Source organism: Drosophila subpulchrella, chromosome 4 (genome assembly GCF_014743375.2).
Source record: "Drosophila subpulchrella strain 33 F10 #4 breed RU33 chromosome 4, RU_Dsub_v1.1 Primary Assembly, whole genome shotgun sequence".
Taxonomy (NCBI): domain Eukaryota; kingdom Metazoa; phylum Arthropoda; class Insecta; order Diptera; family Drosophilidae; genus Drosophila; species Drosophila subpulchrella.
Window position 1 is genome coordinate 2,124,686 of NC_050608.1, and position 19,485 is coordinate 2,144,170.

Sequence of the window (19,485 nt, forward strand, 5' to 3'; positions counted from 1 at the left end):
AACAATATTTACAATAATTGAACAAAAACAATTTTATTGCTTTAGGACTCGAGAGACCTGACGTCCTCTTGTCCAGAGATCACCGGGGTGCCTTCGCTTTAATCATCTTCTAGTCCTTGGGTGGGCCAAGGAAGCTGCTAGGTGGTTTTCGTGTGCAGTGAGGCGATCATTGTACCGACTAGAGTGCCGGTTTATCTGCTCCCTGACTGAGGGAACATGAAGGTCATTTGTTAGGGCGTCATTCCTGATGTACCACGGCGCGTCTGCAATCATGCGCAGCGCACGGTTTTGGACCCTTTGCACTTTCATGACGTTCGAGTCTGAAGCCATGCCCCACAGTTGGATGCACGTCATTGAGGGCACACAATTGCTTTGAACAGCAAAACTTTGTTGCCAAGGCTGAGTTTGCTTGTTGGCTTAAGCAACCAGTTCAGTTTTCTCAGCTTAGCTCTACATGAAGCTGCTATTTTGGTAGTGTGCTGCTTCCAGGTGAGTCGCTTGTCCAGGATCAAACCCAAATATTGCGCATGGGGTGATTGTGGTATGGTGATATCCAGGAGCTCTACTCTGGGAAGGATCTTTCCTCTCAAGGTGAAATTGCAGTGTTGCGACTTTCTTCCATTTATGGATATGTTCCACCTATTTGTTCACTTCCCGTAAGAGTCGAGGAATTCCTGGGTAATCCTTGACGCTTCGATTGGGCAAGAGGAGTTCGCAATAAAGGCCGTGTCGTCAGCGTATGTAGCCAGAATCGTGCCCGGCTTGTTAGGAGACGGCAGATCTGAAGTGAACAGAGTGTACAAAACAGGGCCCAGAACGCTTCCCTGAGGAACGCCAGCTCGAACGATTCTGATTGTTGACCTTTCCCCTCTCACCTCGACCATGAAACTTCGGTCAAGCAGGTATGATTTTAGTAGGAGGAAATGGCTAGTCGGGAGTAGGGACTTCAACTTATAAAGTAAGCCATCGTGCCACACGCGGTCGAAAGCTTCCTTAACATCGAGAAAAATTGCAGAGTTGTATTGCTTGTTTTCAAAAGCATCTAAAATGTGCTGGACAACTCGATGTGCTTGCTCTGGGGTTCCATGATGATGCCTAAAACCAAACTGATGGTCGGGAATGGCATCCTGCACGCTTCTTACTCCCATGATTCTGCTAAAAAAAATATTCTTTCGAATATTTTAGAGAATGTGGGTAGCAAGCTTATCGGTCGGTAAGACTGGACAAGGTTCTCCGGTTTTCCTGGTTTTGGTATCATCGTTATCACATCACACTTCCATTGAGAGGGAAAGTGGTGGATACGTAGCATTGAGTTAAACAAGAGAACAAGGAACAGGATTCCCTTTTTAGGCAAGGCCTTGGCGATTCTGCTATCAATGCCATCAAAGCCCGGATGAAGCTTTTGGATATGAAGATAAACTTCTTCTGGGCTTACGTGTTGAATCGGTAAGGCATCCGGGGAAGGGGCATCAAGGAAGGCAAGAGTTTCTTGAACATCCTCGCGGCTCGCGAGTTCAAATGGCTGGAAGCGTTTTTCAAGTTCGTCTGCAAAAGCTAAAGAAATTTCTGAGTCGGACCTGCACTATGTGTCATCAGATTTCTTTATGGGGATCTTTCGTAGGGGCTGTCGTTTCATATTCCGTGTGCATTTCCAGAGGTTAGAGCCGTAAGGTTTGGTGGGGTCAGCATTCAGGAGCATCTCATCAAAGTATTTCCGTTTGGTTTCATAAAGAAGCTTTTTAAGATTATCCTCCGCTCGTCGATATGCACTCTTGTCGACAGGATCTTGAGATCTCATATATCTCCGACGTAGGGAGCGTTTCAGATCCATAATCTCAGGTTTTAAAGGAGCCTGAGGTGGACTGGAGGGGCTTGAGCTTGAGGTTGAGGACTCGGCAGCGATATGGATGTTCCGGACAAATAGCTCGACGGCGTCGTTGATGGCGTCAGGAGAGCGTAACACCATATTTAGGTTAACAAGCCGATTGACTGCTTCTTGAAAGCGTGGGAGGCTCGCATTCCGAGGAAGGATGCAAGGCCTACGGAAAACTTTTTGCGCAGCGACTCTTAGTTTCACTATCAATGGAATGTGATCAGAGCTTAGTTCAAGACTTTCTGAGATGGAGAGACTCTCGGCCGAATCCCTCTGTAGACAGTAAAGTCAATGGCGGCTGGCGTTATAGTGTGTAGGCCTTCCGGTTGCAAGGACCTGGACATTTGATCTTTGAATATAGTCTGCTAGTGCTCTTCCGCGGGTGCTTGAGTTACGGGATCCCCAGAGACGGTGGTGAGCATTCCAGTCTCCTGCGATTATGAAATTTGTTCCCAGATCGTCGAAGAGTTTTTCAAAGTCGTCAGCAGTACATTGAAAGTTTGGTGGACAATAGATAGACGCAATAGCTATTTCACTAAGGTCTGTTTTAACTTTGACGGCGACACATTGAACATTTGGGCTTTGAAGACTATAGAACTGGTAAGATTGAAGACAGGATTTTATAAAAATTGCGGAGCCACCGCGTTTCCGATCAGCCGGATGGGTTGCTTGATGAAGATTGTATCCGTGCAGCTTGTAGTACGACCTCGAGCAGAAGTGTGTTTCACTAACCAACATAATGTCAATATTATGACATTTTACAAAGAGCTCAAGCTCAAGGGCTTTGTTGGCAAGTCCGTCGGCGTTCCACACACCAATGTTGAGGCCGATTTGACTCATGGTTGTGCAACATTGACTGGGAGAAACTCAGCGAATGCTTGAGCAGTTGCAGGAGAATTTAGAGGCAAAAGCTTTGAGACAAGTCCCATCATAGACACCATCATTTGGAACAGCTTGTCCATCTGAGCGACGAGGACCGAGAGATTTTGGTTGGATTGCAAAAACATTTGCTCTTGACGCTGCCATTGCTGGTCGTTGATCAACTGCTGCGAGCTGCGTCCCAGTTGTTGGGGGGAAGACTGCTGCTGGTGACTTGGCTGTTGTTGCTGTTGTTGAGGCCTTTGTTGTTGCTGTGATAGCTGCTGTTGCTGCCGAGGTGGTACTACTTGATGGTGTAGCTGACTTTGCTTTCTATTGTTGCTGCCCAGTGGCGGAAACTGTTGACTCTGTGGGAAAGTCATAGGGGCTTGTTGGTGCTGGGGACGACTAACTTGACCACGGACGGCGTTTGCGTAGGACTTCTGACCCACAAAGTTTGACCGAACATTCGAATTAGTTGACTGTTGGGGTACAGTGCTACGATGGGATGCGATACTTTTTCGTCGATATGCAACTTGCTGATAGACGACACAGCCTTTATAGCTTGCTGTATGGTTTCCGCAACAGTTTACGCACTTAACTGGGTGATCATCCTTTACGCAGGCCTCCAAACTGTGTTGTAGGCCACATCTGACGCAGTTGAATAGCTTTTGGCAATGATTTTTATTGTGTCCAAATGCTTGACAGCGGTGGCATTGGACGACATCATCCTTTTTATAGGGGAGTTCAACTTGAACCCGTTGCCGACAAAGTGTCTTAATTTCGTGAATTTCTTTGTTACTTGCTGCCGGTTCTAATTCTACAAAGACTAGATTCACGAACTTGGTCTTGTCGAAGCGGCTTCTAGGTCTATTCACAAATCGAACCTTGTGGCCAGTCAAGGTAAGACTTCATTAATATTTTCATCCGGGATGGAATGATGAACACCACGGATGACTACTCGATAGCATCTCTCTTCTTTTAGCTGCCACGAATGGAATGGCACTTTTTTAAGGGCAGCCGGAATAGAAACAGAGTTGTTCGGGTGGCATTTCAGGGAGTACTTGGACGGGTCAACAATCTTGTCAGTGGATCTAATAAGTCCGTTCAGATTCTCACAGTGATCAACCACAATTGGGGGTGGTTTGTGGGAGGGTAATTTTACCTGACTGCCAGACAGTTGGCTATGTTTCTTATTGTTGCTAGCGGGGTTGTTGCCAACATTAGTGTTGACTACGTTGTTGTTGCTGGTAAAAGTACTGGCTTTTTCAGTGTCGTAGGGGCTGACCGTTTGAGAAACTTCGACGTCGATGTCCATGTTCGACAGTTCTGAAAAGCGGTTAGCAGAGACGTTCTTTTTTGGGCTATTGGAGTTTCTTATTATTTTAGTGACTGAATTCGGTGATCTGGAGTCAAGACGGCGTTTGCTATTTAACGAACTTGGAGTCCACCAGTCCTCATCCTCGGCATTTATGGCTGCCAGTTCCGGATCAACTTTATTGGTTGGTACAGGTGGGTTGATGTGAGACGTGGCATTATATAAGCGACTAAATTTTGTTAATGAGCAATTAAGTGCATCACTCATTTTCTTCTGTTGTAAGGCCACAGTGTTTCGGATGTTTAGCTCATCTTCGGAGTCTGAAAGACCAGCCATTTTTGCTATTAGGCACTGGTGTGCACTGCTTTACCGACTTATGGTATACAGAAGGCCTTTGACCAACCTGCTTTGAGGCGATCGTGGCCTAGTGGGTAGGGTGCAAGTCCCGCAATCGGGCGGTCCCGGCTCGAACCCACCGAGAGGCGAACAGATTCAAATTTATTTTTTCTTTTATTTGGAAGAAAATAATGAATTCAAATATATTTCGAATTCGAATTTGAATCAACTAGCGGTGATTTGTACGTACAACAAATACAACTGTTAGTTTTTAATTTCTGTTCCACTTGTTTTGTTTTCGCGACAAGGCACAACTAACGGAGCATAGAAGCACTGACACCGCGACTTTAGAAGTCGGATTCACAAAAAAAGTAGGTTTTGCCACGGAGGTGGACTTGTCCATAGACTCTTCACAGGGAATTTCGTAGCGATGCAAAAACGCGTCTGCACTCCACGAAAGCATGATCGAGACAACGATTTTTTTAGTGCGTTTAGAATATTTTTTTTATATTTTTGGACAAAATTTCATTGCGATATCACCACTAGAAATATTTTTTAACCGCGGCTCCATACAGGCCCATCCACTGTGCGGTCGAATCTCCCAAAGCTACCCTGGGAATCAACACAAAAAATACTATGTTGCAACTTTGTTGCCCGAAAACATTCAAAACAAGAAAGAACGCTATAGTCGAGAGCCTCGACTACCAGATACCCGTTACTCAGCTAAAGGGACAAAGGGAGGTGCAGATATGCAAGCAGCAAAGCGAGATTGAAATGCGCCATGTACCCGCGATCTCAATAAATGGTTATGTGTGCGGTGGACAGATTTAAGCGTTATGGGCAAACTTTATTTTGGGTCAATTAATAGGTATCGACGAGGCTAATACATTTCAGTTAAAATTTTTTATCTAGTATGAAAATTGTGGGCGCCACAGGCTTGGGCAGTTTGTGGGCGTTAGAATGGGCGTGGTATATTCGCATAACAAACATGCGCTGCGCTTAAGGCTACGGAATCTAAATCTAAAATTCCAATTCTCTATCTTTCATAGTTTCCGAGATATCCTCGTTCATACTTACGATTTAAAATTTTTATTCTAGCATCCAAACTGTATGAGCCACAGTTTTGGGCGGTTTGTGGGCGTTTAAGTGGGCGTGGCACTTGCGCTGCGTAAGAAGCTTAGAAATCTGCATGCCAAATCTCAATAGCCTAGCTCTTACAGTTTCCGTTTCTCAGCGTTTATCCGGACGGACAGACGGAAATGGCTAGATCGACTTGGCTAGTGATCCTGATCAAGAATATATATACTTTATGTGGTCGGGAGCTCTTCCTTTTGCCTGTTACATACTTTCCGACGAATCTAGTATACCTTTTTACTCTACGAGTAACGGGTATTAAAATGCAACTGATGAGAAATGCAAGAGACAAGAAAAATCGCGCTCTTCCTTGCATGTTCCGTTTTGTCTTAATTATTTTTATACCCTTGCAGAGGGTATAATGATTTCAGTCAGAAGTTTGCAACGCAGTGAAGGTGACGTTTCCGACCCCATAAAGTATATATATACTTGATCAGCATCACTAGACGAGTCGATCTAGCCATGTCCGTCTGTCCGTCAGTTTCTACGCAAGCTAGTCTCTCAGTTTTAAAGCTATCGGGCAAAACTTTCCCAAAAGTCGTATATCTTTTGCAGGTTTTGCAGTCGGAACCAGCCAGATCGGACAACTATATCTTATAGATCCCATAGGAATAATCGGAAAAAAACATTTTTTTTAAATTATATCTTTGGTGTTTTTTAACATATAACCTCATCAGCTTGGAAATAACAGTTTTTAATTAGTTTTGAGTTTCGAATTACATTTTATCAACTTCGGACGACTATATCATATAGCTGCCATAGGAACGATCGGAAAATTGGTAGGAAAATAACATGCAACAAATTATAGCTTCGGTGTTTTTTAACATATAACCTCCTACGCTTGGAAATAACATTTTTTAATTCGTTCTGAATTTCGAATTTAATTTTATCAAAATCGGACGACTATATCATATAGCTGCCATAGGAACGATCGGAAAATTGGTGGGAAAATAACTTGATACAAATGATAGCATCGGTGTTTTTTAACATATATCCTCCTACGCTTGGAAATACCATTTTTTAATTAGTTCTGAATTTCGAATTTAATTTTATCAAAATCGGACGAATATGTCATATAGCTGCCATAGGAACGATCGGAAAATTGGTGGAAAAATAATATGAAACAAATTATAGTTTCGGTGATTTTTGACATATTATCTTATACTATTGGGAATATTATTTTTTGTATTTTTAAATTTAATAATTATAACTGCAAAGGTATACAAGCTTCGGCTTGCCGAAGTTAACTTCCTTTCTTGTTTTGTTAAGAGAGCAGAAAACGATCGTAAAAAATCGAGCATAGGCAACCTCGGGTTTTATTTTTGTTTTTTTACATTCCCAGCAAAATAAACCTGGGATGCACTATATTGAAACACACCCAGATGGCACCGCGATAGAATGCACCTACTACTCACATTTGACCTAGAACCTTTGACGACCTAGAACTATTTTTTTGGAATACGTTCCCAAACTTACGACTGGTCTCGTTGGGTCACTTTTTTTACTGGTCTTAGTGCATCAACGTTCAACAATAATAAAAACCAATTGATTGGCTTTTAAAATAAGAAGCAGCCTCTACATGCCATTGACCATACCTGCATATTGACAAAAGCGCTCTGCTGGTGCAGAAGAAGGCAACGGGGTGCTGTATTTTAAAAAAGTGGCTCTGATGACCAGATATTCTTCGGATTTTGGAGATCCTTAAAATGGAATATCTATCGAAGAAAAAAATTATTACATAACTTTGCTTTGTCTATATTATATATTAATATTGAAATACCTTCAGTTAATTCTCCGAAATCTAAAAGGGACACTTATTGGGCTTTGGAGGGATATATTGGTTGTATCGCCTGAAAATTTGCTTGCATGATTTAAAAACATCGATCTAATTTTTTCTCAGTCCTCTCGGCAGCAGCCTGACGTATTGCTGGAAAAGTTTAAGTTTTATAGTTGGCCAAGAAACTGCTGCAACGAATGCATCAGGGCATTTGGGATCCATCTCAAAAATTTCCCTTGGACCGTTACTGAAGAGCAGCCAGTAAGGATTAACTGCAAATGTACGTTGTCTGAAGCAGCATATCAATAATTACGAGCAGTTTGATGATGAAGAAACATCGAGACAAGTTCACTAATATCGTCCGAGCACGATCGTATACAACTTTTAAAAATGTACATGAAAACTGGTAACCCGACACTTTTATAATAAAAACGGCACGAAAAAATGATATATGTACGCGACAATGGCTCCTTTTCATCTGAAAACTTTGTTCTGTTAACTTTGAACGATAAGCCTAGTACTCAGATCTGCTAAGAGTTTCACTAGTCGAAGATCTTATTCTTTGTAGTGTGACCGACGTTTTCAAAGTTCACGCGCAATGCATGTATCATGGTCTTACTGACAAGCAGCTTGGTTGGTTGCCAAACGGAAAACATATCAATTGGAGAAATTTAAAAAGGAGGAGTCTGCTGGTACACAAATAAATTATTTAAAAACTGAATAGAATGTTCAACGAATGCTTTTATTTATGTAAATTAGTAGTTTAAAGCTTCCTTCTCATCCCACGGATGCTTCGCCATCTTTCCCGCGCCACCGCAGTCCAGCTCCCCGTGGCCAATCCGGCACCCACTTCCTCAAGGCCCAATATGCGCATATTGCCGGATTGGCCACGGGGTTGATCCGCTGATGCTGCAGGAAGTCGCCCAGGATCCTGGCAATGCCTGGCTATGGCTTCTCAAACTGCTCTTTAGCGGGCGCCCTATTTTCCTCCTCCCTATAGAAGCCAGCGCGTCCTCCACCTCCGCTTAAGCTGCCAACTAGCTGGTGGTGGTGGTCTACGAAGTCCATGTAGGGAGCAAAGTCCCACTCTGCATGTTCCTTCCCACCAGGATTCCCTATCGGATATCCTCCAGCACCGCAACTGTTCTGCGGATTTGCCCAACAGCTTAGGCAACAGCTTGGATTAGGCGTCCTATTTCATCTGCACTGACCTCCTGCAGTCGATTTTGGGGATTTCTATCCATTTTTAATTTTTAGTTTCCACGTCGCCTTTGCACGAAGACCGCCAAAGATTAAATTTCTTATTCTTTGGGCCGAGCCTAACGGCGTTCATCGAAATTCACTCGCTAAATCTGGTATTTTTTCTGGTATTTCCTTAGCTCATCTGAGTACCGCGCTGAAAAACAGACCCGGCGAAAAGCGTTAGCCGCGTATTTGCCTCTCGTTCACTCCTATGGTTAGCTCGCGGTTTTCGTCGATGTGAGTACTAGGCTATAAGTTTTTAGTGAACTTTGAACAAAAATAAGATAGGAAGATTCCGTGACTTATTTATGCATCATCTTCGGGTTAAAATACCTACTCAACTTTAAAAATGTACCAATTTTTATAAGGAATAGGAACCCTCGACTTCTTGAGATCCTGTTGTGGGCCAAGTTAGAACTGTTTGGTCCTTTTAAGTATTTATAATACCATCATCGAGTATTAAAAATCCATCTTTAAGGCAACGATAAATGAATGCGCCAAATTATGCATTTATCCTTATAACAGAACCATGAGACTTCAAATGCCTTTCCTTCTCAAAAAAATACCGAAACGCCAAGTACAAAAATTACCTAACCTCGAAAAAAATGAATAAAAAAACACTGAAATATTGAATTGCTTTGCGTGTGTGGTCCCATTTTCCGCTGAACAGAGTTATTTTGACTTTTCACGTCTTTTTCTAGCACGTGGATTTCGCTGAAAAGGAATTTGGTCCCTGAAGCGGAAACTATTTCTGTGTGAATAGGCTATTATGGAACTTCCGATAAGATGTTCTGTGGGAAGAGACTATTATAGTATTTTATAAAATTAGGAAATTTTAAAATAAAATTATTTCTCCTCTTTGAAATCTCCCATTATACCCCCTTTCCGTAGAGACCATCCTTCGAAACGGTTGAAATTTTTGACAAATATGAAACTCCGGTTCCCACAGAGCATATCCACCATCTACCTTCCGATAACAGGTGATCTGAAGACATGTGGCTAATCAAACCAAACCTGTTGCCTTGCGCCTTCCAATTTCAAAAAAGCCCTGTCATCAATTTTTAAGTTTTAGTAGGGAATGTTTTAATTTTTACTGTCAAGAACAAGAATTAAGAGTTGCACCGAAATAACCTCGCCTAAGTATCGCATAAAAGTGTCTCTTAAAGTCCATCAAATATGGATGGGAACTTTTCGAAACGGAAAACCATGGACAACCCGTTCAACTAATGGTAGATCGTGACTGGGTCTGTTGAGCTAATACCTAAGTTTTACATTTATATATCAACTATTTTCCTAGCGCTAAAGTTATACATTTCACTTAAGTAAAAAGCACTAGTAACAAAAAAAAATCCAATGCAAAGAAAGTTTTAAAAATTTACTTTAAACATATATGTTTGGGTAACTCATGGGTAGTAGTTTAAAAATAATGAATGAAAACAAATAATTTGGTTCCTTGGTCGTGACTATTTTGTGAAGAAGAATCAGTGTCAAGTTTTTCTTCATTAGTCGAGTCATGCAACTGCTTTTATGATCAGCTGATATTAGATGGCTGGTGGTGGGTGTCCTCTTTGAGAATTTCCCAAACATCCCAAATGTTTTTTAAGGTTGGGCTCTGTGAGAAAAGGTTTAATAGAACTTCGAAATTGTTGTGCCAAGTATTAATATGTGAGAATCGGATATTACAAGTAATAAGTATTCGATAGATCGATACATCCGATATAAGTTTTCCCTGCTCTAGGACTAATAGTGTACACACTAAGCGTTGCTTCGGAAATTTCTAAATAATAACTAAGTGTTTTTTATTATGTCAAGCAAACGCTCTCAAAAAAAATCGGAAGATTTACAAGACTAATTCTAACTAAAAATTATTTTTGTTTATAAACCTGGAAAGTGTATCGGTTAAATACAAAATAAATCGCCTTTTAAGTTTTCCCATATTATTGGAAACTTAGTTACAAAAGAGCTGAGAATGTAATTGTTTAAAATGTTATTGAGAATTAATGCTCAAAATCCACTTAAAGTTGACCGGGAACTTATACACAAAAACAATAAATATGATGCGAAAGGGCTTGTATTGTGCGGACTTATTTTATATGTTTTATGGACTGTGCGTTATTACCATACTCAGTTCGCTACATCATTCAGTAAACGGCACCAAAGAAATGCCGGCTCAGATATCTTCTCCCTCAAATGATATTGTCGCCCAGTTTAACCTGCCTTCAATATCGGTTCAATCGTCAGCATCCAACTATGGAAATCGCTCAAAAGGATATAATATTGAAAACGTTGATGATTCTCAATCTAAGAACTATTTTACGCATCTGAGCTTCGATTTTATGAACAATGTCTTGTTTGCTGGTGCCACAAATAAAATACTTAAACTTAACGAAAACCTTCGTGTGCTGTCTGAGGCTGTTACTGGACCCGTTAATGATTCACCACAATGCCATGCAGGAGGATGCCCGGAGGACATAGAGACATCGCTGGTCAACAATTACAATAAAATTCTCGTAGTAAGCTACGCTCACGATGGCATTCTTATATCGTGTGGAAGCATTCGACAAGGTAATATCCCTGAAACATATGTATAGAAAGCGAAAAATGGCACCTCTTAAACGAGTCGTGACGATAAAGTATCAATCTTTTTGAAGAAAATTTAAAATTCCACTAAATTGATTCTTACTCGAACCGCTGCAGGCCAATATTTAGGCTTCTTGCCTATACAGGTACTTTCTCTCACAAATGTCAATGTTTGTATACTCTATACGAGGGTATAAATATGTATAGCGTTCAGAAGTTTCTTAGATTATATTAAGTCATTTTTAACGATTTCAAAATCAAGTTCTTAATTTTAAAAAAGTATAAAGTATCGAAAAATTATTTATAATCAACGAAATAAATCGAATGGCTTTGGCATTTTTTTTGGAAAAAGTTTGAATAGGGGAACGTAGGCTTGAAAGGATTCAAAGCAATGATTTATCACTTCTTTCGGCCCCAAACATATCGACTCGTCCCAATATATATACTCTTGATCAGGATTGCTAGAAAAGTCGATATAATTAATTTTTATGGTCATATGTGAATTGGCGTGAACCTTATGTTTATATGTGTACCGTACAGGCATATAGGGCGGACATTTTTTACCCTTGCAGAGGGTTTAATGAATTCAGTCAGAACGTAGTGAAGGAGACGTTTCCGACCCCATGAAGTATATATATATCTTGGTCAGCATCACTAGACTAGTCGATCTAGCCATGTCCGTTCGTCTGTCCGTTTCTACGCAAACTAGTCTCTATTTTAGAGCTATCGGGATGATAACTTTGCAAAGTCTTACTTCTATTGCAGGTAGTATATAAGTCGGAACGAGCCGGATCGGACAAATGTATCCTATAGCTCTTATAGGAATGATCGAGAAAAAATTTAAAGCAAGGAAGAACGCTATAGTCGAGTAACTGGACTATAAGATACCCGTTACTCAGCTATAGGGACCAAAGGGAAATAGAGATATGCTAGCAGCAAAGCGAGATTGAAATGCGCTACCTATCGGCGGTAGACAGATTTAAGGGGGGAAATACAATTAAAAGGCCTAAAATGAGGCCTATCTTTGGGAGTGGATTGCAAGTAGGGAATTAAATGAATCTTAGCGATTCTTTTTGCATGTTATTAGGAAATTATTGGGCAATGAACATCAGTCAAGTTTTTTAAAAAATATTGTAATTAAGCCCATTTATGATCAATAATGTGGAGTCGTGTTTTGAGGGATGAACTTTGCGCCGTGCAGTCTCCAGGCCCAGGATCACGTCTAAAACAAAAAACAGCAACTGGGCATTAATCTTAGAGGTACAGCGCACAACATGAATTATTTCATATGTAAAAAAATGGTTTTTCCATTAAAAATGTGAAGTTGGAAAAAAAAATTTCAAAAAACACACTTTTTTTTCGACTTTGTTCGTAAAAAAAACATGTTATAACAAACAAATATGAAAAATCCTTTTATTCATGTTGTGGAAAATTTCATTTCAAACATAAAGCAAAAAAACCGCATTCGATTAAAATGAAATCTTTGACCTGTACATTGCACGGCGACTTTGAAAACACGACTTTTTAGTAGAAGCGTTTAAAGTTTACCTTTGTGAAAAAGGATTTTCCACTTACTCAAATTGGATGAAACTTCAGTCAGCTATTCCAGGACCATAAAATAGTTCCTCCTCGGTAAGAATAATTTTAGGAACCTACGTTGCCCGCAGTAGGTTCGTGTTCCTACTGCAGATAAAGGCAGATGCAGTACGAGGCCGGAACATGGTAAGCGCGCCTCACGCGCATTTCAGCTATTTGACACGCACTCACTAAATTGCGTATTACTTTGAAAATAAGTACCGGACGGCTTTATGCTTTTAAAGGCTTATTCCCAGACATATTTAGAGTACATTAAGACAAAAAAATTTTTTTCGAAAAAAATAAATTTTCAATTGTATTTCCCCCCTTAAGCGTTATGAGCATTAGAGTGGGCGTGGCAATTTTTCGGATTTTGGATCAATCGATAGGTATTGACGAGACCATTACATTTCAGTTTAAATTTTTTATCTAGCATGAAAATTGCGGGTGTCACAGGCTTGGGCGGTTTGTGGGCATGGCATATTTGCGTAACAAACTTGCGCTGCGTACAAGGCTACGGATTCTAAATCTCTATCTTTGATTGTTTCCGAGATATCCTCGTTTATACTTACGATTTTTTGAAGTTTGTGGGCGTTAATGTGGGCGTGGCAATTTTTTTTGAGTCAATCGATAGGTATTAATTTATTCTAGCATCAAAACTGCAGGATCCACAGTTTTGGGTGGTTTGTGGGCGTTAGAGTGGGCGTGACACATTGCTGAAACAAACTTGCGCTGCGTTAAAAGCTCAGGAATCTGCACGCCAAATCTCAATAGCCTAGCTCTTATAGTTTCCGAGATCTCAGCGTTCATCCGTACAGACAGACAGACGGACTGACGAACATGGCTAGATCGACTCGGCTAGTGATCCTGATCAAGAATATAAATACTTTGTGGGGTCGGAAACGCTTCCATCTGCCTGTTACATACTTTCCGACGAATCTAGTATACTATTTTACTCTACGAGTAACGGGTACTAAAATGCAACTGACGAGAAGTGCAAGAGACAAGAAAAATCTCGCGCTTCCTTGCAGGATCCGTGTTGTAATTTAGCTTGAGTAGTGAATAATAGTTTTATTTTGGATAATTGATACAGAGATTAAGTTTTACATATTCGTTGGCGATAGCGGTGGGCAGAAAAGGGGAAGAAGACAATCGTTAGAGAAGTTACATTATACGATGACTTTACTATTGATAGTTCGGCATACGATATGTGAATGTAGATCAATACGGTGCCAATTGCATTTCCAATACTTTCCCTCAATTGGTAAGGCGTTGATCGACTGGACGTATACCCAAGGCTGTCTTGCAGGTATTGTGTTTTGAAGCACCGAGTCCCTTTGTCAATATGTCTGCTGGCATCTCGGTCGTTGGAATGTAGTTTACTGAAATAGTTCCTTCTTCAACCAGCTCTCGGATGAAATGGTGGCGTTTGTGGAACACGGGGTTTGCTTGTAAGTTGGCCAGCTCCTTGATTGTCGTTGTAGATGATGGTCGTCTTCAGTTGGCCCAAAACTTCTTGTAGAAAGCTTCTAAGATGAACACCTCCCTTTGAGGAGTCAGACAGAGCCATATACTCTGCTTCTGTGCTTGACAATGCAACCGTCCGTTGCTTTTGACATTCCCAGGATATTGCTGCACCAGCGAACTTAAAAGCAAAACCTGAAAAAGATTTGCGATCATCAATGTTGGCGGCCCAGTCAGCATCGGCGTAGCCTACAAGGTCTTTGCCACTTCGTTTGTAAACCAGGCAATAGTTCTGAGTGCCTTTTAGGTAACGTAATGCCCTTTTCGCAGCAATCCAATGTTGTTTTCCAAAGTTAGTATTGTATTGACTCAGTGCACTCACTGCAAATTGATACTGCCAACCACATTAGGGCTCCAACTAAACTCTGATAAGGCACGTTGGAAACATCTTCTTTTTCGTCTTCGGTTTTTGGAAACATTTCAGTTGACAATTTTTCATTCGTGTTGATTCACGGTCTTACAATTCTCCATATTGAACCGTTTGAGAATATCTGCGATATATTTTGGCTGACCCATGGTAAACTCTGTTTTGTCTTTGTTTTGTTTAAACTCGATGCCCAAGCAATACGATAGCTTACCCAAATCTTTCATCTGGAACTTGTTGGACAATTCGCGCTTCAATTGTAAAAGCATTTGGGTGTTATTGGTCGTAACTATGAGGTCGTCTACATAAAGCGATACGATCAGGACTCCGTTTTGTTCATTTTTCAGGTACACGCATTTGTCGGCGGCCAGTGGCTTAAGGTTCAGTTCTTTGAGTTTACTATCTAGCTTTTTGTACCACTGGCGTCCACTCTGCTTTAGGCCATATAGAGCCGTTTTTAGCTTACACAAGTCCATACATTTTTTCTCTTTAGCTGTCAAGATTTCTTGGAATTCAGGTGGGACGCTGATGTAAAGTTCTTACAAATCGAATCGAGCTCATTCTGGACTCTGGGGAGAAGGTCTCATTATAGTCAATGCCTTCGCTTTGGGTGAATCCTTTAGCAACCAGTCGAGCTTTACGCCAATTTACCCTTCCGTCGGGTAAGTATTTTGTTCGAAGTACCCATTTCGTTTCAATAACCCTATGGTTCTTCTGCCGATCAACAACATCCCAGGTATTGTTCATTTTCAATGACCTGTACTCGTTTATTAACGCCACCTTCCATTCGATGGCATTTGTACCTTTAAGTGCTGCGCTCGCAGTTAGTTCCTTTGGGTTCGTTCCAAGTGAAGTGGCTTCGTGGAACACATCTTCTGAGTCGGACTCAAACTGCTGATTGGGTGTGTCGAACTGGTCTGCAAGTATTTGATTGTAAATTAATCTGGGTCTTCCTGGCTTACCTGTTAACAGCTTCCTTGGCCTTCCACGACCACGTTTTACTGGCTGTCTATCGTCTGGCTCATTGTCCTCTGACTCAGGATCTTCTGGTTGGATGCTTTCGTTGTCATCTTGGTCATTTCCCGATTGATTGTCTGCTACCGGCTCAATTTTGACATCGATCTGAGGTTCAATGAACTTTTCGAACTTATACTCGTGCCCAAATAAATTTGTTAAAACGACGTCTCGGCTTTTAATTAACATTTGGTTTTCCACATCGTACAGCCCAACGAATACGCATTTCTTGGATTTTGGGCTGAACTTACTCTTCGATCGTTTGTCCAGTGAATATGCAATTTGACCGAATTTTTGCATATGCCTTACAATTGGGATGCGATTGTTCCACAGCTTAAAAGGCGTTTCTCCATATAGGCTTCTAGTTTGCTGTGTTTACTGCTTCAGCCCAGTAGCTCGCTGGAAGTGCGGCCTGCAACATCAGGCAGCGAGCCTTTTCAGCAAGGGTCCGGTTCTTACGTTCGGCTGTACCATTTTGAGGAGTATATTCTACGGAATACTCGTGCTTTATTCCCTGGGCTGTAAGATAACTTTAGAACTCATTATTAGTGTATTCTGTACCGTTATCTGACCTGATTGTTTTTATCTTCTTTCCAGTTCGCCGTTCAACATAGTTTTTGAATTCCTTAAATTTCTGCAACACTTCAGACTTGCTTTCGATAGTGTAAAGCTCGCACCATTTTGAGAAATCATCGATGAATGTCAAAAAATAGCGGATGCCGCCGTGGCTATTTACACGCATGGGACCGCATACGTCGCTGTGGATTAGTTCTAGTACGTCTCTTGCTCTTGAATTTGATACTGGGAACGGCTTTTGGGACTGCTTCCCCATGATACATACTTCGCAAATAGAAAGAGTCTCCTGAGGTTTATTTTGGCTCCTTGTACTTTACCTTTTCTTATTAGTTCCCCGTAGACTGGTAAGTGCTATGCAGCTTCTTCCAGACATCGTTTGAAGTTTCGCAGTTTTTTGTATGCCTTAGTTCCGATGTTGACATGGCCAAAATGAGATCGGACTTAGCCTTTGCATCTTCGTTTATCCACTGCGTGTCGTTTGCTTCGGGTTTTATATGCGTCCCGTTCACATATTTCCACGAGTCGTTCTTGATTAACAAAGGCCTGCATTTGTATTTTTCAGGTGTCGAAATTATCTTTGCCCAAGGGCTCTATGCGTATACTAGCAATACGCATTTTTCTTTATAATTTGCGTTTAGTTTTGCTACACAAGCAACTATTTCACGAAGCTACACAAGCAACTATTTCACGAAGCTACACAAGCAACGAACACTCTTCTTTTCTCGATCGCCAATTAGACGCCTTCAGTCTCGTCCCCAGAAGTCTCAAATTCTTGCTCATGCATAAGTATGTGTATGTATGTGCGCGTCGGTAATTTCACCACAAATTGAAATTTGCCTTTTAATCTCACTGTTTGTTCAATATCTTTCTGCTAACTATTTTCTGGCGCAGTGGAAGCGTGCTGGGCCTGTTGTAATTTAGCTTGAGTAGTGAATAATAGTTTTATTTAGGATAATTGATACAGAGATTTGTTGGCGATAGCGGTGGGCAGAAAAGGGGAAGAAGACAATCGTTAGAAAAGTTACATTAAACGATGACTTTATTATCGATAGTTCGATATACGATATGTAAATGTAGATCAATACGGTGCCAATTGCATTTCCAATATTCCGTTTTGTCTTAGTTATTTGTATACCCTAATGATTGCAGTCAGAAGTTTGCAACGCAGTGAAGGAGACGTTTCCGACCCCATTAAGTATATATATTCTTGATCAGCTTCACTAGACGAGTCGATCTAGCCATGGCCGTCCGTTTTTACGCAAACTAGTCTCTCAGTTTTAAAGCTATCGGGCTGAAACTTTCCCAAAAGTCGTATATCTTTTGCAGGTAGTATATAAGTCGGAACCAGCCGGACAACTATATCTTATAGCTCCCATAGGAATAATCGGAAAAAAAAATTTAAAAAATTATAGCTTCGGTGTTTTTTAACATATAACCTCCTACGCTTGGAAATAACATTTTTTAATTAGTTCTGAATTTCGAATTAAATTTTATCAAAATCGGACGACTATGTCATATAGCTGCCATAGGAACGATCGAAAAATTAATGAGAAAATATTATGAAAAAAATGATAGCTTCGGTGTTTTTCAACATATAACCTCCTATGCTTGGAAATACCATTTTTTAATTAGTTCTGAATTTCGAATTAAATTTTATAAAAATCGGACGATTATATCATATAGCTGCCATAGGAACGATCGGAGAATTGGTGGAAAAATAATATGAAACAAATTATAGTTTCGGTGTTTTTTGACATATTATCTTATACTATTGGGAATATCATTTTTTGTTTTTTAAAGAATTTCGAAATCAATTTAATAATTATAACTGCAAGGGTATACAAACTTCGGTTTGCCGAAGTTAACTTCCTTTCTTGTTAAAAATAAATTTTAAAAATGGAGCGAGTAAATTAATTCTCTTGCGAATAATTTACGGATAAGTACCGGCAAAACACCATTAAAAAACATTTTGGAAAAGTTCAAGTTTAAGGAGTTGTACTGCTAAATTGATATCAACATATCAAAACCACTTATAATTAAAAAAAAAAATTAGGCGGACAATTTTTTTTTTCACGAATAATTTACGGATAATTAACGGCAATTGTCAATAGGAAACAAGAAAGGAAGCTAGCTTCGGCAAGCCGAAGCTTATATACCCTTGCAGCTATAATTATTAAATTTAAAAACACAAAAAATGATATTCCCAATAGTATAAGATAATATGTCAAAAAACACCGAAGCTATAATTTGTTTCATACTATTTTCCTACCAATTTTCCGATCGTTCCTATGGCAGCTATATGATATAGTCGTCCGATTTTGATAAAATTAAATTCGAAACTCAGAACTAATTAAAAAATGTTATTTCCAAGCGTAGGAGGTTATATGTTAAAAAACACCGAAGCTATAATTTGTTTCATATTATTTTCCTACCAATTTTGCGATCGTTCCTATGGCAGCTATATGACATAGTCGTCCGATTTTGATAAAATTTAATTCGAAATTCAGAACTAATTAAAAAATGTTATTTCCAAGCGTTGGAGGTTATATGTTGAAAAACACCGAAGCTATAATTTTTTTCATATTATTTTTCCACAAATTTTCCGATCGTTCCTATGGCGGCTATATGATATAGTCGTCCGATTTCGATAAAATTTAATTCAAAATTCAAAATTATTTAAAAATTGTTATTTCCAAGCTTAGGAGTTTATATGCTAAAAAACACCAAAGATATAATTTTTTTTCATTTTTTTGTCCGATTATTCCTATGGGAGCTATAAGATATAGTTGTCCGATCCGGCTGGTTCCGACTTATATACTACCTGCAAAAGATATAAGACTTTTGGGAAAGTTTCAGCCCAATAGCTTTAAAACTGAGAGACTAGTTTGCGTAGAAACGGACGGACAGACGGACAGACGGACATGGCTAGATCGACTCGTCTAGTCATGCTGATCAAGAATATATATACTTTATGGGGTCGGAAACGTCTCCTTCACTGCGTTGCAAACTTCTGACTGAAATCAATATACCCTCTGCAAGGGTATAAAAAGTTTGGATATCAAAAGTTGCTTTGCTAACTTGATGCATATAGCTTATGGGTTTGTTGACACACAGAAAACAAATCAATTGTAGCAATTAAGACAAGAAAGGAAGTTATATACCCTTGCAGCTATAATTATTAAATTTAAAAACACAAAAAGTGATATTCCCAATAGTATAAGATAATATGTCAAAAAACACCGAAGCTATAATTTGTTTCATATTATTTTCCTACCGATTTTCCGATCGTTCCTATGGCAGCTATATGATATAGT

General features: G+C 40.0%; 2 protein-coding genes across 5 annotated transcripts in view; one reads left to right on the forward strand and one right to left on the reverse strand.

Moving 5' to 3' along the window:
* The window catches only part of LOC119557675, a 33,309-nt gene extending 25,465 nt beyond the window's left edge, over positions 1-7,844 (reverse strand). For 2 of the 4 annotated variants that reach the window (XM_037872777.1, XM_037870947.1), the window contains exons 1-2: positions 7,300-7,844; positions 7,115-7,234 (exon numbers count right to left, since the gene is read on the reverse strand). The gene's annotated coding sequence lies outside the window, so the exon portion shown is untranslated. The remainder of the gene's footprint in view (positions 1-7,114; positions 7,235-7,299) is intronic. The other 2 variants (XM_037872196.1, XM_037871819.1) reach the window with 2 other exon arrangements.
* Positions 7,845-10,286: 2,442 nt separating this feature from the next.
* LOC119562948 (plexin-B) overlaps positions 10,287-19,485 on the forward strand; it is a 29,929-nt gene continuing 20,730 nt past the window's right edge. The window contains exon 1 of the mRNA XM_037876113.1: positions 10,287-11,103. Coding sequence (XP_037732041.1) covers positions 10,539-11,103 — 565 coding nt within the window. The 5' untranslated portion in view covers positions 10,287-10,538. The remainder of the gene's footprint in view (positions 11,104-19,485) is intronic.